Source organism: Microtus oregoni, unplaced genomic scaffold (genome assembly GCF_018167655.1).
Source record: "Microtus oregoni isolate MIOR12 unplaced genomic scaffold, Mior012 000011F_ref0000422, whole genome shotgun sequence".
NCBI classification, from domain to species: domain Eukaryota; kingdom Metazoa; phylum Chordata; class Mammalia; order Rodentia; family Cricetidae; genus Microtus; species Microtus oregoni.
Window position 1 is genome coordinate 8,839,167 of NW_024543070.1, and position 22,091 is coordinate 8,861,257.

Genomic DNA, 22,091 nt, shown 5'->3' on the forward strand with positions numbered 1-22,091 from the left:
ACAGTTCCCCACTCTCTCATTTTACCTTGCCTGCAGGCCAGCCAATAAAAACAGAGAAGGGTCTCCTACGCTCCTTCTAGTCAGGGCCTGGGTAGCCTCGTAGCTGGCATCAAGATCTTTTTCAATGACGCTCTTGGAGGGCACTTCCTAGTTTCAGCTGTGAAGTTCCTAAGAAAATGCTCTCTAAAAATAGAGCCAGCTCTCCAGTGAAGCTGCTGTGTTTTACCTTTATTTGAATTCCAAATGCATCTTGTCTATTAGCACGTCTATTAGCCCATTTGCTTCAGGGGAACAAGTCTTTATATATGCTATGCTGGGCATTTTATTAAAAATCATCTTGCTTTTGAAGATAATTTCTAAGTGGTCTGTATTAATTTAGTCACTATTCTTTCAAAGGTTCCCCCCCCCACTGTTTTATTTTAACATAAAAAAAACATTATCCTGAAACTACTAAACTTTCATTCAAACTTTTTCGAGACAGGGTTTCTGTGTAGCTTTGGAGCCTGTCCTGGAACTAGCTCTTGTAGACCAGGCTGGCTTCGAACTCACAGAGATCCGCCTGCCTCTGCCTCTCAAGTGCTGGGATTAAAGACATGGGCCACCACTGCTTGGCTCAGTTTTTTTTTTAACTTGCCACATTTTTATGCCTTGTGTAAGAGAGGACATTTTGTGAGACAGGCATGTGTTTCCCTGTCTCATCTGATCCTAAAAGACTTTGTGGTACTTGTTAAAAAAACACCCGCCCAGGCTTCTGGATTCAGGAAGTGAACAATAAGGTTCAGGAATGCAGAACAACTATCCCAGAGGACGCTATGCTTAGGCAAATGGGGAGATCCCATGCAGTGGGGGATACGGAGGAAGTATCTCAAAGCTTGGGTCGTCTGCCTAGCCTTTCTCATTTTGCTAAAAGTATTGCCAGTTTTTTTTTTTTTTTTTTTTTTTTGGGTGTTCTGAAACAATTTGAAGCTCTTGGCTAAAAGTTTATTGATCCCTCTCTGTGTCACTTCTCAGGATGCCATTCCCCAACCAGGGCCAGGGTCCTACTCGTACTGGTGGGAGGGGTAGGTGTTGTGTCCGTCATACTCATTGGTTGTAAGGCAGCGTAGCATGAAGTGGCCCAGGTCATGCTTAGATATCACCCTTGAGGGCCCTCGTCCATCCAGGGTCACTGTGTAGGCTCCAGTTAGCGGCTGGTCCCCTATGTGTGGGGGCATCACAGCCACGTATTTCAGGCCCGACTCCTGTAGCACCTTGTGCATCCGGATGTGGTCATCAGTTACATCCTGCAGGCGTGGGGGCACCTTGGTTGGGTCCCATAGCAGGAAGGCCGAGGTGCAGGCCACGACCTTGTCCACTCCATGCGCCTTCATGGCTGCCACAATGTTCCGGGTGCCCTCGGACATTACTGTAGTGGGACTGAGGTCGTTGCCAGTGCCCAGCAGCACGATGACAGCATCCTGCCCAGCCACGGTCTTGTCCACATCGGCTGCCTGCCGAACATCTCCCACCACCACGTGGGCTGGCTGGGGCCCCTCTGCTGGAAGCCTGCTGGAGTCACGAACCAACACTGTCACCTCATAACCTGCTTGCACCGCCTGCGCCAATGTGGTGAGCCCGGTCCTGCCGGTGGCACCGAAGATCGCGATCTTCTTGACAGTCATGCTGCGGGGTCCTGGGTCCGAAAGGCTGCGTGCTGCGAGGACGCGCGGGAACCCAGTGGCTGCAAGGTAGCGCGCGGTCCTGCCAGTTTTTTTTTTTAGGTCCATTTAGAAACCTAGCCTGACATTCCTGCTTTAGGTCAAAAGAATTTGAATAGTCAACGCTTGTTGTGGAATATTAGTTGAAGATGTGTGACGTTCCTTTATGCTGTGGAGTATTTGTTTAATGATGCAAAGATGTGGTGCATTCTTTTATGTTGCTTTTGTTTAGCTTGGCAAAGCAGTGTTACTTTGCCTGTCTAAAATACCTGATTGGATTCATAAAGAAGGGAACAGCCAATAGCTAGGCAGGAGAGAGAAATAGGTGGGGCTGGTGGGCAGAAAGAATACACAGGAGAAGAAATCTAGGGAAGAGAGCAAGGATCGAGAAAAGGAGAAGAGAAGAACACTAGGGGTCAGCCACTTAGCCACACAGCCAACCACAGAGTAAGAAGGAAAGATTTATATAATAAAGAAAGGCAAAAGCCCAGAGACAAAAGGGTAACGGGATAATTTAAGTTAGAAAAGCTGACTAGAAACAAGCCAAGCTAAGGCCAAGCCTTCATAAGTAAGACCAAGTCTCAGTATATTTATTTGAGAAGTGGAGGTGGGCCCCCAAAAAGTTAAAAAAAAAAAAGAAAAAAGAACAAAGGAAGAAAACCAACTGCAAACATTGGAGTTGGTTTGTGCACAACACATCCAGCTATCCAGTAGTGAGGTCTGCTTGTTTGGTGACATGTTGGATCCCTCCTAGGCTGGGTCCTCTGCTGCCGCTGTTGTGGCTCTCTTGGGCTTCAGGGTCTTCTTTTGCTTCTGACCCTCTGAGTTTACCAGGAGGGCATACTGCTGTCAATAATTGGTCATAACTGAATGATGACCTCCTGGGAACAGCCATGTTTACTTCAGGTGCCTTTGATTCAGACGGCCCTGTCATGAGGGCAAACATCTTTATAGACAGACACCAATTCCCCCTCAGTGGTACAGTGTCACAACTTCCGCCTTGGCCTTTAAGAAGGCTTCCTTCTGATGGATGTGATAACCAGAAAGTGCTCCTACCTAGTGATCTGTTTTTATTTTCATCAGTCTGGAGCCTGGGTCTACCTGCCCTTCCAGCAGAGAAAGTGTGTGTCCTCATGAGAACTGTAAGCTTGACATGAATCTGAGCTGCTTGGGTGAGTGCTGTTTTCCGACCTTCTGCTACGCTGACTGGACTGGAGAGAAGAAGAAGAGATGGTCTGAGTCCTTAATGGCCCAAAGAAGAGAGACAAAAGGCATGGCATCTGGTGGCTGGCCATTCTAGTTTGAAGTCCTGCTCTTTGTATTTGTGTGACCTGGGGCAATTTATTTGATCTTTTTGAGACTCAATTTCCTAAATTGTGTTGTGGGAAGACTATTAGGGTCCTCTAAGATTATTGTGAAAATTAAATGACAATGTGAAGATCAAATATTTTACCTAATACCTGGGTGTGAGTAGAACTTGAGAAATGCATTGTTAGTGTGATGAACCAGCGCCTGGCTTCCAGTGCCCCTGTGCGAACCCCACTGGTTGGAGCTCAGAAGCCTTGCTTAGAGCAAGTAGGGCTCCCCCCCAAGCTGAACTGATGCCTTTTATCTATTTTGCTCCTTGACTGTTGTTTCCTCCTCTGTTATGTTCCCTGGTGCAGGATAAGAAAGCACACATGCATCTCAGTTTCCCCTCCTGTGTGTGGTTAAGCTTGAGCATTATAGAGAAGAGAATGGATGCGATTATTTCTGTTCCATGGCCTGATTTACTTTAACTCCAGAGATGTAGTACTACGTTTTTACACAGGCACTCTCCCCAGTGCCCACTGAGTTTCGGGAGCTTTCTGTCAGGGGAAAGCAAATTCCAATCTAGTTGTCCAGCGGGGCTTTCTGGAAGTAGTGATTTAGAAAATGACTTTTCTCTGACATGATTCGTCCCTTCCTTTAGAGAGTGATCTCCATTGCGAAGGAGCCTGGGAAACCCCCAAGCTGGGTTATCTCAGTTGAGGGTGATCTGTAATGTACATGTTCCACATTGAGTAAGCCTCATGCAACATTCCAGGAGGTAAGATACTTGGAATCTATCTCCTCTTATGAGCTTGTTGTTTAGTGATCGAAAAATGAGCAACTGTGCTGTAAAATCAAAGTTAAACTTTAAGAATCTAAAATCCCAGTACTTGGTAGATAGAGGCAGGCTCATCTCTGGGAGTTTGAGGTCAACCTGGTCTACAAAGTGAGTTCTAGGACAACCAGGACTGTAACACCGAGAAATCCTGTCTCAAAAATAAAAACAAGCAAACAAACAAAAAATAAAACAACCAAACAAACAAAAAACAAAAAGACCAACCAACCCAACAAGAAAAGAATCTAAAGTGAGTCTCCACAGCCTTCCATTTTGGGTACTCAACAGTCCTCTGCCTTCATTTATTTTATTTCCCTTTGCTTTTACACTTCTAAAGAGTTTGACAAAGTGACATTTTTGTGTGTATGGTGCTGTGCATTTTGTTACTCCCACTTCTTGAGAAGGCCCAGTTTTCTGTAAAACAGCAAACTTCATTGACTTGGCCTTTCACCTCCAGTGGTCTGGGGTCAGCTTTTCTTGCTGGAAGGCTTCAGCAGAAGGAGGGGGACTCCTTCCCATGGTCAGCTTTCCTGACTGGAGACAGGGAGGATTTGACCCTGGACATAAAGGTCCCATTCCTGTATGTCCCTGTTCCTGTAAGTTCAGTAATGGGCTCCGCTGGATCCACTAGGGTCCCTGGCCCTGGAACACAATAAGAGGCTTTAAAACGGACTAAAGGGCGGAGTTAACATTGCCCCAAGGAGACCTTGAGTCAAGGCCCCTTCCTTTCCCCACACTGTCTTTCATGTTTGAGGACGATCTCAAGGCCCTTCCCCTTGACTATCTTCAGCACTGTATGCGTTTCTCACTGGATAGAGTGTCCTTCACATTTTCTTGGGTTATTATTGGCAAAGCTGGAGCTTGTTAGCCTTACTCTGAATGCTACTCAGGCGTTTAAGGAAAAACAAAAGTCAAGTGCTTAGAAACCACTGCTAACCAGTCTGCTCTAGATCTGCCTGCCAGGCAGAAGTGCCTTTGGGGATTGTCTATATGATTAACTCTAGAAAAGGAGGGGGCATGGTTCCCTGTAGTAATATGAGCGGCGGGGCTGCGTCCCCAGCAACCCCGCTGCCCGCACGGCTAGCTTTACCTGAAATAACAACACACAAACTGTATTCATTTAAACACTGCTTGGCCCTTTAGCTCTAGTACTTGCAGGCTAATTCTGATATCCCGATCAACCCATCTCTAATAATCTGTGAGCACCGGTCTTACCAGGAAAGGTTCAGCATGTCTAACCTGGCGGCTTGCTTCATGGCGTGCATCTGCCCGGAAGAGCAGAGCATGGCATCTCTCTCTCTGAGGTGTCTGCTCCCGAGAGGAGAGCTGTGGAGTCTGAGCTCACTTCCTCTTCCTCCCAGCGTTCTGTTCTGTTTACTCCTCCCACCTATCTCTAACCAATGAGAGCCAAGCAGTTTCTTTTTATTTAACCAATGACCTTCCTCCATCAGTTCCCAGCTATGACCAGTGACTCCCCTTACCCTCTCTATTCAAGCTCTGCACATCCATCACGTCTGTCACCAGGGCACTGCACCCCTCATTCTTCAGTGGTTGGTAATAGGAAAGACTGAGATGACACCAATAGAGGCCAATGGGCCCAGGAGGAGAGAGCCAGGTTCCTGAGCTCATGTTGACCTGCTGTGGACGGGTGAGCTTATGGTATCAAGCTCCAGTTAAACTGGATGTAGGAACAGACTCATCACTTGGTGGCCTTTGGTCCTGTGTGACCTGGGTCCAGATTAGCTCAGGGTTACCCAGGAGCCCATCCGTGTGGTTTTCTCATGCAGTTTTATCACCTCCCTTTTATTTATTTTTTAATAGTGTTTCTACTCATTCAAATGCTTCAATATTCTACTGCAGTTCCTTCTGCTACAGTCTTTGACCTTCTCTCTTACTTTTTTTCTGATGGTTCTTGCTGGGCCTTACCTTTCTTTACCCTACCCACCATAGGCCTTTACCTCAGTCACCATGGGGGAAGGCCACCTCTTTTTTTTTGTTTCGAGACAAGGTTTCTCTGTAGCTTTGGTGCCTGTCCTGGAACTAACTCTTGTATACCAGGCTGAACTCGAACTCACAGAGATCTGCCTACCTCTCCCTCCCTAGTGCTGGGATTAAAGGCGTGTGCCACCACCACCCAGCAGGAAGTCCACCTCTTTTATGCCCTAGCACCACACACATTTTTCTTCTTGTCATATAGAGTACTTGATTCTTCTTCTTTTATTCGGTTATTTGTGTTTGTAATGAAGCCAAAGACGGTGTCAGTTTTCACCACAGAGAGAGAAAGAGACAGGGGTGGTGATGGTGGCACACAGGATGCATTCAACAGCATCTTGTGAATTTTAATGGGCCAATAGGAAGAAGGGATGGCGACAGCACTTGGGGTGTGGAGAGATTATGCCGCATCTTATGACTTATGACTCATTCTCATGGCACAGCTGCCTGTGGTCACCTCTGTGCTGGTCAGGATTTTTTTTTTTTTTTGAAATAGCTTTGATGCTGGTTGTTAAATCCAGGAAAGATTATACTGTAGAGGGAAAACACATTAACTTCAAAACCTTATGGCTAAGATACTCTTGTAGCCATCCCTATAAACTTCTTGTGAGACTTGTTAGTTTAAAAGCTTTACAGATGTAAGGAAGTTGGGAAAGTGAAAGCATATAGTTTTCAAATTTCAGATAGGAAGACTCCAAGAGGGTGGACTTTGACCCAAGGTCCATTTAATCTCTGAAGAGAGATGTGGCAAATGACCCAGGTCATAGAACCAGGCCCTAAACCCAAGGACCTCATCTCATCAAGATCTGTATAACTCTTCTTTAGGGACTTTTTTTTTTTTTAAAGCAAGACACCCTTTCTTTCTCCCTGTACCCAGGAAGATGAGCTTGTCCTGGAATGCATTCCCTCAAAGTCCTGAGACAGGAATCTGTGTGCAAGAGAGTTATTGAGGAGGCAGTCCTGGGAGAATCATTAAGAGGGGAGAAGGGCAAGATGAAGAGGACAGGGGTGTGATATCGCTTCAGGACCACGTTTGCTCTCAGTTTGATTCCACGTGGGAAGCAGAGAATGAATTACGCCTTGGAGTTTATTCACATCTAACGGAGAGAGAGGATTTTTTTTTTTTTTACAGCCCTCTACTGCTCAGGATCAGCAGACAGCTCTTCTGGAGACTTCAGCTTAGTAGCTGTTTCTCCTCCTAGGGGAGGCCAAAAATAGCCTCTCATATATAGAGTGCTTCCCGCATTCCCCATGATCTGTGACTAAAACCTCTAAGAAAGGACAGGAGGAGAAGACACTATTCTGTTAAATTAATTCTAAGATCTGTATAAAACATTTTGTAAGGGCTTTGCATGTATTAACTCAATCCAAATAAGTTGTCATGATTTTTTAAAAAATGTTATTGATAGGGAAATAGTACTTTAAAAATTAATTATATGGCCTAACTTCCTCCTTCTTTTTCCTCCCTCCCTCCCTCCCTCCCTCCTTCCCTCCCTCCCTCCCTCCCCCTTCCCTTTCCTTCCTTCATGCTCTAGAGATGTTCCAGAGCAGTGGTGTTGTAACAATGGCAGTAATGGACATGACTGACATCCTCAGGAAACTAGTCATCTCTGCTGAAAGAGGAATACCTACCAAAAACTGCCTAGAGAAACGCAATGCTTTGAGAAGCATTGGGAGAAGGTCATTTACTACTGTGAAGTCCACAAGGGTTCCATACACTTTGAGGTTAATGGCTGGGTATGATGGAATGAACTTTTAATCCCAACACTTGGAAGGCAGAGGCAGGTAGATTTCCGTGACTTCCAGGACTCCAGGTCAGCATGGCCACAGAGGGAGACAAACAAAAAGCAATCGACTTTGATGTGATCAAGACTTCTCTGGATGGATTGAGATTGGTTGGATCAGAACTTGGGCCCTGACAGCCCTAACAAGCTAGGCTCAGCCACTCTCTTCAATAAGCTAATTAAAGAGAAAAGTAGTAATAAAAGAAAAAAAAGGAGACTTAATGTGACCACATTGAGAAGAAGAGCAAATAAACAAAGAGATCCAAGGACCGCCCCCCCCAAAGTCCTTCTTCCATCTTTGGGGTCCTGACATGAAGTTGAGATTTAAATAGAGGTCCAAGTGGGGTCCCAGACATCACTGACACATTGTTGTTTGGGCCCTGGCTCCGGGTTCATCCTGCACCTCGTTGCCACTGTGTGAAGTCTTTCTATGAGACAAATGGTCCTTCTGGATGATACCTGGTCCCCAGAACTTTTATTCTTTCAGCATGAAACTCCTGAGGATTCCTTCGGGATTAAAATGCCCAGAGTCCCATGAGAACGGGGTGGGCAGAGGAAGCGGTTGGATCTGGAAATAGACAGCAATGGGTGGATTTTAGAGTCATCTAGAAAGGAAACCCAGAAGGACTTGGTTGTAGATTTAGTAAGGGCTTAGGAAGTAAGAATCAAAGATAATTTCTTGGCCAAAGCAACTGAATAGATTGGAGTGCTGTTTGTATGGTTAGGAAATCTTTGAAAAGGACGAGATTGTGGGACAAGATCAAAGAAGAGTTAAATACTGGTTGGGCTTGAAATACCCTTGAGACAGCCAAGAGGAGGTGTGGGAATGAGGAGATGGAGACTTAGATGCTAAATGTCAGTAGTAAACGAAACACCCAATCTAGAGTCTAGAACTCTAGACCGCTGCTTCACTGTGCGCTTCCTACCAGTGCTCTACCAATTGATTTCCAAGGACAGAAGACAGTGTATGTCTTCCCTTGGGATTCTGGGTATTTTTTTCACATTAGTGTTGTAGACAGTGCATTTATTTTGAAGCATTTGTTTATTTTTTAAATGTGTTGTATTTCTTGATCTACAAAATGTACTTGTTACCTCTAGTTGGGTATTGAAGACTATGTATCTTGGGGTCGCATTGCTACTTCAGGATACTGTAGCATATTCTCAAGTGATGGAATCATATACCGGGAAGGATGCAGTTTCAGGGCTGCCGGAAGTGGTGATACATTCTAGGAATGTCTCATTTGAGCAGCACATTATAGAAAAACAGCGCTGAGAGAGCAGTGAGATGAGGAGAAGTGACGATAATTTCAGTTTTGAACACATTGGTCTGATGTGTCTGTCTCCAGACCAATTTTACAGCCCTAAAAGTCACAGTAGGCCCGTGACCAGGGGACTCATGTGTGCCACATCTCTAAACCTTATATACCATGCCAGCTGGAAGCTACAGCCAAATAGAGAAGCAGAAAGAACTTTCAAGAGTGCAGATATTGCTCCAGCTTGTCAGGTGGATATCTCCTTCCAGGATGCAAAACACACACTACATCAGTGGTCAGCATGCATGGGACATATCTCTAGAAGGAAGTTATTAGAGCTTTTGACACTGAAGGGTAGAAGTGAAGGAGGCCCCCCTTATCACTTCTAGTGGTCCTTTTGGGAAACACATGCGTCTGTTTTCTACAACACTAGGCTTTTTGGGGTTGGAAGTCCTTGTTCCCATAAAAGCGTTCCTCTACCAGAAACCCAAAGAAAAATACATATTATACCAGCAATGACTGTGCTTAGCTTAGCTTCCTTGTGCCAAGGTTGCATGATGGCTGCTACCATCCTGGCCCGTGATGGCCTCTGAGCAGAAGAAGGTAAGGCTATTAACCACTCATCTCTCCTCCTTCTGGGGAAGATGACTGTTGCTGTTCAGGAATTTCCCTAGGCTGCTGCCTCCCTTAAGGATTTGTCTCCTGGGGGCAGCCTACATCCAAGGGCTGGGAACCTAGGGGTACCAATCTTGAGTCTATTGCCTCAATGGGACAGTTTGAAGGGTCTTCCTAGCAACCTACAGGGTTGACTCCTTGCTGAGTTTGCCTCATTGTTCAATCTCTCCTTTCCCCCCTCTGAAGTTTCTTCATCGGTACTAGCAACCAAGAACCCGCTAATAGCCTATTCAATGTAAAGGACATCTGAGTAGTTCTTGTGGAATCTGAGGGAAGGGAAGTATTTCAGAAGCATATTAAATGCACAACTGAAATTATTGGCTGGCACTTAGAAGAAAGATCCCTGTTATTGGAAGTCATCCACCTAAAGATAATAGTGATAATGTGCTTGGGTGAGATCGTCCATGGGGAATGATGGAGAAGGTTGCATTAGAATAGAAACAATGGCACAATGGGCTTCTGTAGAAGTTACCGTTTAATACATGGTAAGAGGCTTGATGAAAAGTAGGGCACTAGTGCCCTATTACATGGAATTAGAAAAATTATGTCGAGATGCTCAGTTTACCAAGATACCTAATAGGAAGCAAAGGAGTATTCATATTCTTACCACTCTAAGGATAAGATGAGCAATGGATATGCTTAAGGTAGGCCAGAAAGATCAGAGGTCTCATTATAGAGTGGAGAACACCTGCTGGACTGCTGTATCAGGGTTAGATACTGTCAACAAGATAATGAGACAAGCCAGTGTACAGGAATGAACACTAATTAGGGAGGGTAAGTTCCAAGGAACCATCTTGGAGAAGGGTCCAGAGTGGAATATGGAAGGTTTATGGGGGGCAGGGAGAGTGAGGGCACAGCAGTGAGATCCTTCTGGTGAGATCCAAGTGTGAAGGGTGGAGCATTCCTTCTCGGAACCTTGTGTGTACTGTCCCTGCCTCTAGCTGATGTGACGCCAGGGGAAATAAAGTTGGTATTTTTTTACTGTCTTTCTTTTGCCATGTCTTTCTCCCCAGTGGCCATTGCTTCATGGAATGAAAGGATGTCATAATCCTCTTGATGTGAGTTTTTTTTTCTACAATTGATGCAAGACAGCAGTAGTTGGAGTCTCCTAGTGACTTGTTGCTGCTGAACCTTCCCAGAGGAAGGTTGATACCTGAGTATCAACAGAGTGTGTGGGTGAGAAGAGCCAATGGGCAAGGCATTCCCTGGGGAATGATTAGCAGCTAAACTTGGAGGTGGTCTGGTCCCCCACATTTAATTTTCCACTAAAGCAATCTTGTACCTTCTCATCAGTGAAGTTTTCTAAAACTTTCCACTTCTTTTTACTGTTTATCTCTTTAAAAAATAGTAATTTTACTTATTTTTTTTTCTGAGACAGTCTCATTGTATAGCCATGATTGGCCTGGAATTCACATTATAGTTCAGGCTGTCCTTGAGCTCTCAGAACTCTGCTTACCTTTGTCTTTTGAGTGCTGGAATTGAAGTTTAGCACCATGCCTGGCAGTTTTTCCTTTTGGACCATGCCCAGCATCAACTTTTCCAGACTTTAAAATGTGAAGATCCACCATGTTGTTGAGAAGCTCACTTGAAATGGACTTATGCTGTGGAATAATACTCTTTACTCTGTAAAGATTTATCTTTCACGTTGGTTGAATAAAATGTTGATTGGCCAGTAACCAGGCAGGAAGTATAGGTGGGGCGGCCAGACTAAAAGAATTCTGGGAAGAGGACAGGCTCAGTCTAAAGACACCAGCAAGATACAGAGAAACCAATATGAGAATGCCTCATTGAGAAAAGTACCAAGCTACGTGGCTAAACATAGACAAGAATTATGGGTTAATTTAAGTTGTAAGAGGTAGTTAATAATAAGCCTGAGCTAATAGGTCAAACAGTTTATAATTGATATAAGCCTCTGTGTGTTTCTTTTGAGTGAACAGCTGTGGGACCAGGTGAGACAGAAACTTGTGTCTATAGGCTCACATGATATTTATTGCCTGGTGATCTCAGATTCATGTTCCCATGTAGTCAGAAGCTTTTCTGTCCTGACCACCTGCTTTCTGTCCCTACAACTTCTTCCAAATTACCACACAGAGAGTTAATATCATTTATAAGTACTCAGCCAATAGCTCAGGCTTGTTACTAGCTAATTCTTACATTTAAATTAACCTTTATTTCTAGTTGTGCTTTGCCACATGACTCATGGCTTGTTATCTCATATTTTACAAATCCTGCTTGCCCAGAGGCTGGCTGATGTCTCCTCTGAGTCTGCCTTCCTCTTCCCAGAGTCCTTTGTTTCCTTTTGTCTCACCTATCCTTTCTACCTGGCTACCAGCCTGTCAGCTTTTTATTAACTAGTAAAAGTAATACACAGTCACAGTGTACAGAAGGATTATTCCACAACACCCCCACCAAAGCAAAGTAGAGACAAAAATGTACTAGGCTGTTCTCATCAATCTTGCTCTGACTTCTCTGAAATGTTATCAATAGTGCTACCATGGCCACTGTGGCTCCAGAGGAAAACATGGCTCCTTCGGGCAAACTGAAGAAGCCTCTCTCATTAGCAGAGATGGGGCAGGGTGTGAGATATTCCTTCTCAAAGAGTCTGCAGTTCAACAGCCTGAAGTGGTAACTTTTCATAGCATGCTAGACTTGGGTTAGATTATGACCCTGCTACACGGTCCTTCTAAGTGTGATATTGTTTCCTCCCTGGTTTACCTGGATGGATATTGGTAATGGTTTTTCCCAGGGATCCATGAGAAAGACTCCTCCCTGTTTCCACTGCTGTAATTTGTGTTTTTTTCTCTCTGCTTCACTTCTTTCTTATTTCCCATGTTTTGATGGTTTTGATCAGTCTTTGTCTATGTGAAGTCTATCCTCTTAAGTGTCTGAAAAGTGTCTCTGGTGAATAACGGTGGTATAATTCTGGGAGTCCATGGGTCTGAGATTCCCAGAGGCAGCACTAGCAATGCTACGCACATCTTCACAAAGACCAAGTATAGACAAAGGGGCGGGGGTGATGTTGTCATAAATCACAGCTATGCACTAAACTTTAGGCCAACTTATTTTAAACTTCAGCTACAGTAGATAGCTCTCCCGTCACTTTCAGGGCTTATCTGAAAGTGTTTAATGATGTTCTTTCTGTGAGAACAAATTGATGCTATGATTCAAGTCGCATCCATGTTTGAGGTTAATAAAATTTTCTACCTTTCATGATGGGATTGGATATTTTACAACTCGGTGGCCCTGAGTTAATCTTCCTCACTGCAAAACAACAGCTTAGCAAGACAGCCTAGTACATGGATGAGTTTTTTTTTAATTTTTAGTTGTAACCTTGGAGCTTCAAATTTGACTAACTTAAAAATATCAGCTTGAACTTCCTTTTAAATTTTCGATAAAATATCTACTTCTCAGATATTTATGAGGAAAAGCATGTCTTTCATACTTGGTAGAATTCATTTTTGGCTAAGAATGGCAGATTTTGGTGAGTACGATAAAATATGCTGGTTATTTGGACATGGGCTTTTAATTTTCAAAGGAACTTTGAAACCCCAGAGCAGATTTGCATTGTTTCAACAATCTCTCTCCACTTTCATCTTCTTTCCTTGTCCCCATTTCCATTCTTTTATTTTTTTCTTTCCTCCCTCTTTACCTCCCTCCTTTTCTCCTACCTTCCTTTCTTCTTACCTCCTGCTGCCCAAAGTATGCTTTATGAAGTTTCCAGCTGTGTTAAATGTGGACACGTCAGCACAGGCTACACAGCCTCTGGGATGCCAATTGACATCAGATATCAAAAAATGAATTTCTCAAGCTTGGTATGTGTCTCAGGTTTTCTATTTCAGTGATGAAGCACCATGGCTGAGAGCAACTTGAAAAGGAAAGGGTTTATTTCACCTATATTTCTACATCCCAGGCTATCATCAAAGGAACTCACAGGAGTACAAGGCAGGAGCCTAGAGTAGAAACTGGAACAAAGGCCACAGAGGAATGGTGCTTACTGCCTTGTTCCTCATGACTTACTCAACCTGCTCTCTCTCTCTCTCTCTCTCTCTCTCTCTCTCTCTCTCTCTCTCTCCCTCCCTCCCTCTCTCTCTTTCCTTCCTTCTTTTCTTTCTTTGTTTCTTATATTTATTGACTTAAATTTTTTTCATATATTTTTGTTCATATTCTTTCCCCCAACTCTTCTCAGATCCTCCCAATCTCTCTATCCATCCAACTTCATATTTTTCTCTCTAAAAAAAACAAAACAAATACCTCAAAGACAAAAACAAGAACAAAGAAACAAACCAAAACCAAACCAAACCAAACCAAAACTTCCAAACCAAAGCAAAAATCATACAAAAAACCTAGAGTCCATTTTGTGTTGATCAGCTACTCTTGATCATGGGGCTTGCCATGGAGCATGGTTGATATACTTAGTGTCATTTTATTGGAGAAAGCATTTTTCCCTTTCTTCCAGAAGGTATCAATTGTAATAGCTTCATGATTAAGGGTGGGACTTTGTGTCTACTTACCCTTCTCCATGCTGGGATTTTGTCTGGCTTGAACGTGTGCAGGCCTTGTGCATGCTTTCAAATCATCTGAGTTCAGACTGCACCAGCTTTGTTGTGTCTGGAGATGTTGTTTCCTTGAGCCATCTATTACCTCTGGTTTGTACGATCTTTTTGCACCTTTGTAAGCAAAGACTGCTTGTTCATTCCCAGCTGCCCAGACCTGAATAATCACACAGAAACTATATTAATTACAACACTGTTTTATTTAATAACTCAGGTTTCTCATTAAATAACTCTTACATCTTAAATCAACCTATTTCAATTAATCTGTGTATCACCATGTGGCTGTGGGCTACCAGTAAGGTTCTGGGGCATCTGTCTTCTTTGGCAGCTACATGGAGTCTCTTTGACCCTGCCTACTGTCTCTCTATATCTCTGTTCAGATTTTCTGCCTGGCTTTACTCTGCTAAGCCATTGGCTGACACAATTTCTTCATTAACCAATGGTAATAAAACATAGTCACAGCATACAGGGGGGAATCCCACATCACACCTCCTTCCACACAGATTCCTAAACTTGGGGGGAGGGGTTTGACAAAGACATTTAGACAGTTTGCTTTCTTGTACAACTTAAGATGACAGTGGTCCAGATTTACCCACATCAATCACTAATCAAGAAAACATCCTATAGATATTACGCATAGGCTAATCTTATGGGGGCATATTCTCATTTGAGCGTCCCTCTTTCCAAATGACTCTAGCTTCTTTCAGTTGACCTAAAACTAACATAGTATGCATCAAACAAGAGTAAAATGTGGGACAGTAGGGATGGTTCATTCCCATAGCCATTTGAAGTACAAGGCATGGAGGGTCTTGAACTTGTGGTTTTTCTGGGCAGAAGCTGGGAGACAGGGGACTGAGAATCACACAAGATTGGAGATGCCAATTTACTGCAAAGATCTTATTTTCTGGAACCTAGTTATAGTGTCCCAACCATCTTCAAGGGATAGCTGGCAAGTGTGGTCTTCCTACATGCTCAGGGAAAAGGACTGGGGATGAAACTCGGCTGATACATGAAATTGTCTCTGCTTCATCTGCTTTTATAATAATCATGTCACCATAACCTCAAAACAGACAACCTAAAGACCAATAATACAGTCACTCTATCTGTCCCTAAGTCCAGGATCTCCAGAAGATCTGCAACAGTTTCTATCAGTTCAAATAGAATCTTCTTGTATCTGTAAACTAAAGGGTTAAAGTATTAGTTACCTTTTGCCATATATAGTTGTAGAGGCATTTTATACTTCTGTTTGGAGAATGAATTAGTGGCAGACCTCCAGTGAAGCTGGTCCATATCCATTCTGAAACCACACTGACTGTTGTGAAGGCAAGGGTGATAATGAAGACGGGGTAATCATTTAAGATGACTCTGCGGTTCTCGACTGTACTTCTCTGGTGGAGCTTTGAGAAGATGAGGAACATCACTGTAGTGCTGTAGTTTGGGAAATTCATGCCTCCTGTAGTGTGCAGCCTGCACTTGGGTCAAAGAAACAAGTTAAGGAATTTATTGCAGAGAGCTAAGAGGTAGAGAATCCATGCCCTAGTGTGGGAGGGGATGGAAGCCATGGCTATGAAGGCATGCTGGAGGCTAAGTTCAGATGAGATTAAACTCATTCAGGGTGTTATGACCAAAGAGTCAGAGGTCAAATTCCAAAAGCTTGTCATCTGGTTATAGACAGGTGGACACTGAGAAGAAAGACTTAAGACTCTGTCCCAGTCTTCATCCTAAGATTAAGGGGAATGGTGTGAGGTCAGTGCTAGGCACTGATGTTGAGGAGAGACGAGTTTTGTTGGGGTCCTTATTTGGTGCTGTACTCAGACACAGGAGTGAGGTGAGCCTATATTCCCAACTTTATTTTTGAGCAGGAGTTTCCAAACTCTTCAGTGTTTGTAAGAATTATTTTTCTTATTTAAGAAACTTTATTTAAAGGCATATGCTATGCATGAAAGTATTCATTGAACAGTATGAATTACTAACAGTATGGTTGGTGGTGTTAATGATACAGTGTTATTGAAAATGTTATTGACTCAATTAGAAGATAAAAGTGCCCAAGGCCTTAGATGTGTCTTCTTATGGAGCCTTCCTTGACAGTAGACTTGAAGTCCATTAGTGGCAGGGAGCTCTTTACCTTACTTTGGAGGCTAAACTGGGAATTTCTGCTTGTCGATAATGTCAACTTAAAGTTCTATTTTAAAGATTATTTCTTTGTTACTATTTTATGTATATATACAGTGTGCTCTATTTACTCTTACACACCACTTTATCTTATCCTTACCCCTATCATTCTTCTCTTTTCCCTATCGGTCCCATTCCCACATCCACCTCTATATGCTTTATTTTGTGATTTTTAATCAGGAAGGTTTATGTGTGTGTGCATGTGACCTTGAGTTTAGAACTATCGGTTGGAGCTGGGTAGGCTCGCCATTGGGTATACAACTGCAAACAGTGTCCTTCCTAAATAATCCATCAGCAATCAATAGTTTAGCATGGATAACCGGATAAGACCCTACTGCTGAGGACATCACATACTTTGATTATAAGATACAGGGAAATCGAGCAGGAACTGAGATGGGAGCGTCCTCCCTGCTGGGCGGCTTCCATGGTACTACAGGCACTATGCAGTCTTCTGGAGGAGACAGGGCGTCAGTGGTTTGATTGAACCATGAACCCTAAAAAGACAATGTCAACCTGCCAGGCAAGGTGTGATTTTGTCCATTACGATCCACTGGTGCCGTAGTAGTGCTCTGTTATGGGATTAACCAGTCACTCTCAGATGGGATTTGAAGCCTGTTTCATAGGAGCAGATTGGTTGTCTGACACTGTAAATCTAGGAAGAAAAAAAAATCATGATGTCTTAGACCCCAGGGGCAAAATTACTATTGTTGTTTAGCTAAACTGACATGGCACCAAACTGCCTTCTAAATATTTGTATTTATACTCATAGAGAAACACTACTCTCATCTTTAACCAGAACTTTTCTCTTTGCAGTGAATAGCAGTGAATGCAGAGACTAATAGTTGCTCAAGGTGCTGAAACTAAGTGATGGTTAAGTGTTCGGCCCTAAAAACGACATTTACACCATCCCCTCCTACGTGTAAAGAACACCGGGGATGAGGGAGCTGAATTTAAGAGCCATATTGTAGGGGAAAAGACTGTGAAATGGTGTCTTCAAGGCATGACACAGTCATTGGAAATATGATCTCAGCAATTGAGGTTGTGCACACTGTGCCTGCACAAGATTAGGCCTGTCAACAGCCAATCATGGATAGGGAAGGGGCTTATGGGAGCCTCTGCTGCCCCACTGAACTCTTGACTACTGGTGGATTCTAAGATTTTATTAGTATATGCTAAATAGAGGTGATATGGGTTTATTATAAAATTTCTATACTTGTATATAATGTATTTTGATCATACCCCCATTACCTTTTCTTGTCTCCCTTCTCCTCCTGATAATCTCCTTTTTTCTTCTCAGCTAGTCTCCCTTCTATTTTCATGTCTTAACTTAATTAGGGTTGTTTAATTAGCTACTTCAATTAGGGTTGCTTACAAGAACATGGTTGTTTACAGGACCATGGGCACCATATTAGTGGGCACACCACTGAAGTAAATTCCTCTCTCTAATAAATCACTTATTGCCTATAAATACTTCAGGAGGGGTATAGCATTTCAAGCCTCCTCACCCACTGCCACACAGACTGTTGCTAGAGCCCAATCATGTGTGATAATTACAGGTACTGGGAGTTCATGAGTGCATCCAACAGTCATGCTGTGCTCGGAAGACAGTGTCCCACAATACCTGTCCACCACTTCCTTGGGATCTTACATTCGTTCTGTCCCTTCTCTCATGATGGTCACTGAGCCTGGGAGGGTGTGTTGTGGACATGTCACTTGGAGGGGAGCATTCAGTAGCCACTTATTCTCAGTACTTTGATTAGCTATGAACTTCCACTAACAATGTTCACTGCAGAAGGATGTTTCTCTGACCAAAGCTGATAGCAGAAATAATTGAGGCCCATAAGCATAAATGTTTGAGAGGTGATTTGACAGACACATCATGACTGTTTAGCAAAACCACAGCAGTGGCTTTCCCATCAGGACATGGCCTTCCCTGCTTTTGAGCAGTAGTTAACCCCAATTTTATATTTAACCTAAAGTTGTTTTCATGAAACTTCTACTCATACTACCAGAATTTAAGCCTAGGACTGTCTGGGGAAATTCAGTATTTTAGAGCTAGAAAGCAAGAACTGGTCCCTCTTGCCTCTTTTCTGTGAGCTAAACAATTCGTGCTCTACCAGTCATGTTTTTTTTAAATTATTAATTTTAATTTATATTTTTTTTGTGCTGACTGAGAAAGAGAATCTTTTATTTTTTTAATTTGTTTTAGAATTAGCATGCAAAGTAATAAATTTCCTCATGGAATTTTCATGCAACCTTTGCTTTCATTGATCCTCCCTTCCCATTCCTTTCCTGTATCTCCCTACCGACTCCTCTGCTTGTCCCCTTCCACAGTAGTCCCTGCACTGCTTTCTTGTCACAAGTGTTCTATTACTCTTTGCCTGTTTTCTTCAACTCCTTTTCTTCGCTTATCACATCCCCCCCCCCTTTTTTTTTGGTTTTTCGAGACAGGGTTTCTCTGTGGCTTTGGAGCCTGTCCTGGAACCAGCTCTGTAGACCAGGCTGGTCTCGAACTCACAGAGATCCACCTGCCTCTGCTTCCCGAGTGCTGGGATTAAAGGCGTGCGCCACCAACGCCCGGCTCACATCCCCTTTTTAGTTTCACGACTTACATTCATACACACACAGAGAGATACAAAAATTAACGGCTAGGCTTTATGTATGAGGAAAAACTTGTAGTATTTATCTTTTTGAGTCTTGACTTAATAGCATTTCCAGATCCATTCATTGTCCTCCAAATTTCATGATTTTGTGTTTCTTAACAGCTGAATAAAATTCCATTGTGTCTTTGTTCAGTTTTGTTTTATTTATCTGTTGATAGACATCTAGACTCATTCCATTCCCTTGCTTTTGTGAACAGAGAAGCAGTAAGCATGGATTATGGAAGTTTTTCAAAAGAACTGAAAATGGGGCTACCATATACCACAGTACCATGCTGTAGCTCTCCTGGGCGTATATGCAAAGGACTCTATTTTCTACCTCAGAGAGGCTTGCATACCCATTGCTTAATGCATCTTAATTTATAGAAAATGTCATAGGCTCCTTCCAGAGAATTTGAAGGGGTCTAAGGTGTTGGCTCTGACTCCCTTGGAGGAGGTGACATGGTGAGTCCTGGTGGAGATAGAAACTGCATGTGCTTTTACGTGATCCAGAGATTTCTCTGCTTGGGAATATCTAATGAGCTGACTCTTGCAGATACCTTTAATTGCAAGTGTTCCTGGGAAGGGAGCTCTGGTTCAAGGAAGGGGTTAACTACATGTCAGAACATACATCTGTTGTCCATCCCTAGGACTGGAGAGCATCCATAGCAGGCACTGCTGTAATCCGGCAGTTATGTCCCCATTCCTCCTTTCCCATCCCTCCCTTCCCATTCCTTCCTTTCATTCCTCCCTCCCCATTCCTCCCTCCCCATTCCTTCCTCCAGAGCCTGCATTTGTTCACACAGCTATCCCACTTTCTCACGACCAAGTGTTCAAGGAAACAATCTCTTCTTTGAGCTGTTTTTTTGTTTTTCACTCTTTACTCTTTGGGGATCCTGCCACTCAGCTACCAACTAAATATGTGGAGTCTTATTCTTATTTATGGATGCCTAGCTTTGGTTTGGTGTGTTTCTAGCCAGCTTTTCTTAAATTATCTTTTGCCTTTGGGCTTTTATCTTTCTCTATTCTATAAACCTTTCTTTACTTCTTACTCCATGGCTTGCTGTATAGCAGCTGTCTGGCTGGTCCCTGTTGTCTTCCTCTCCTTTTTTCGCTCCTCAATCTCTCTTCCCAGATTTCTCCTTCTATTTATTTTCTCTGCCTTCCAGCCCCGCCTATCCTTCCTCCTGACTAGCTATTAGGTGTTCAGTTCTTTATTAGACCAATCAGGTGTTTTAGGCAGGCAAAGTAACACAGGTTCACAGAGTTAAACAAATGTAACATAAAAGCATGCAGCACATCTTTGCATCATTAAACCAATGTTCTACAACATAAACAAATGTAACTACTCTTCAACTAATATTCTACAACACAGCTGGGCTCCTTGTTAGTCTTTGGAAATAACATGTCCTATTCCTTTTTTCAGTGGCTACTTTAAATGTGGGATTGTTCCCCACCTCTGGTTATTAGGATGTAAGGGGAGAATGCTATGGGAGGGGAGGCATCTGAACATCCTTATTGCTAAATATGAGATGCCAGGAAAGGTGGCAATTCTTTGCTTGCAGACTTTGGTACCTCTGGATTTGAGTCTAGGCTGCCCATGACCATCTGGCTCCTGGCTGGGGGATGAATGCCATGCATGATGAGCAAAGTCAGGTATACCACAGGAATAGCAGTGTTGGGCTTCTGAATGGCTCATTTTGGAAATCACGGATGAGAGTTTTAGCTGGAGTTTTCAGTGACTAGCAGCTGGGGTCAAACCAACAGTCATGACTCTTTCAAAATGAAACACTTAAGAGGAACACAGTCAGGATGATGCCGTGTCTAATATTTCACACACAATACTTCTGGACATGGGCTGTGTTTGAGAACTCCTGGAAAGAAGCTGTGTCTGCAGAGGCTGATCGGCTGATCAGAGCTTGTAGTAATACGGGCGGCGGGCCTGCTTTTTGTCCCGCCCAGCTCCCGCACAGCTAGCTTTACACCAGAAATAACAACACACAAACTGTATTCATTTAAACACTGCTTGGCCCTTTAGCTCTAGCCCTTACTGGCTAATTCTGATATCCCGATCAACCCATCTCTAATAATCTGTGGGCACCGGTCTTACCGGGAAGATTCTAGCCTATGTCCATCCTGGGTCGGAGCTTCATGGCTTGCGTCTGCCCGGGAGAGCGGAGCATGGCGTCTCTCTGAGGCGTCTGCTCCCGAGAGGAGAGCTGTGGAGTCTGAGCTCACTTCCTCTTCCTCCCAGCGTTCTGTTCTGTTTACTCCTCCCACCTATCTCTAACCAATGAGAGCCAAGCAGTTTCTTTTTATTTAACCAATGACCTTCCTCCATCAAGAGCTCCTGAGGGAGAGAGGTTGAAATATTGCAGACCCAGAGCCCAGTTATATACCTTATCTTGAACTATCATTAGCCTCCAAAATAATCATCCATTGCCTACCTCTGTGTCAGACCTAACGTCCTGTGACTAACATATAAAAACCTCTTGGAATGTATCAACTTAAGAAAACCTTAGTTTTTAGCAAGCCAGAGAGTTAAGCATCATCAGACAGCATCTGAGACTGTAGCCAAAATTCCTCTAGGTTCTTAGAACTACCTTCTAGTGTTTCTATCAATGTATTAAAGTGCCTCAATTTATGGCTTTCTTTGTTCTGTCACTATTAAAACAGCAGCAAACTACATCCATGTTAAAAAATGTAAATGATAAAAATTTATGTTTCTTCACCAAGGGCACTCATATTTGCCTCCAAAATAAACTCCCTCGTATCTCCACTGAGGACAGAGCTGTGCTTTTGCTCCAACAGAGACCACCCATTCCTGACTGCTTTAGTTTGATCATGGTAGCTGCGCCCCTCATTTGGCCCTGGCTGTTCTTGAGGGTGGTAGGGCCTTCAAGTGTTTCCTCTAATATGTTCCACTCTACATGCAGTGAAGGGCCTCACAGATCTTTTTGCTTTGTGTTCCAGAGTCTGGGAAGTGACTAGAAATAGGGACATTGCTAAGTGGTCAGGAACTCTGGAAGAGGGCCATCTCACTCATGACATGAGGCACATAATGGACAGGGCTGTCCATTACTAATGGCAAGTCCTCCAGTTGTACACATGCGTGAGGAAGTGACGGTGACTGCTACCAGTGGCTCTGGACCCACTGGTAGCTTGTCTGAGGACCACAGGCCTTGTTCTCTACCCCTCTTT

The 22,091-nt window shown here is 43.5% G+C and overlaps 1 protein-coding gene across 1 annotated transcript; it reads right to left on the minus strand.

Annotated features, from left to right (window-relative positions):
* Positions 1–925: 925 nt before the first annotated feature.
* On the minus strand, positions 926–1,732 carry LOC121453592 (flavin reductase (NADPH)). Its single transcript, XM_041660466.1, has one exon. It carries the CDS (start codon positions 1,659–1,661, stop codon positions 1,041–1,043), a length of 621 nt encoding a protein of 206 aa, XP_041516400.1. The 5' UTR covers positions 1,662–1,732; the 3' UTR covers positions 926–1,040.
* Between the last annotated feature and the right edge of the window lie 20,359 nt (positions 1,733–22,091).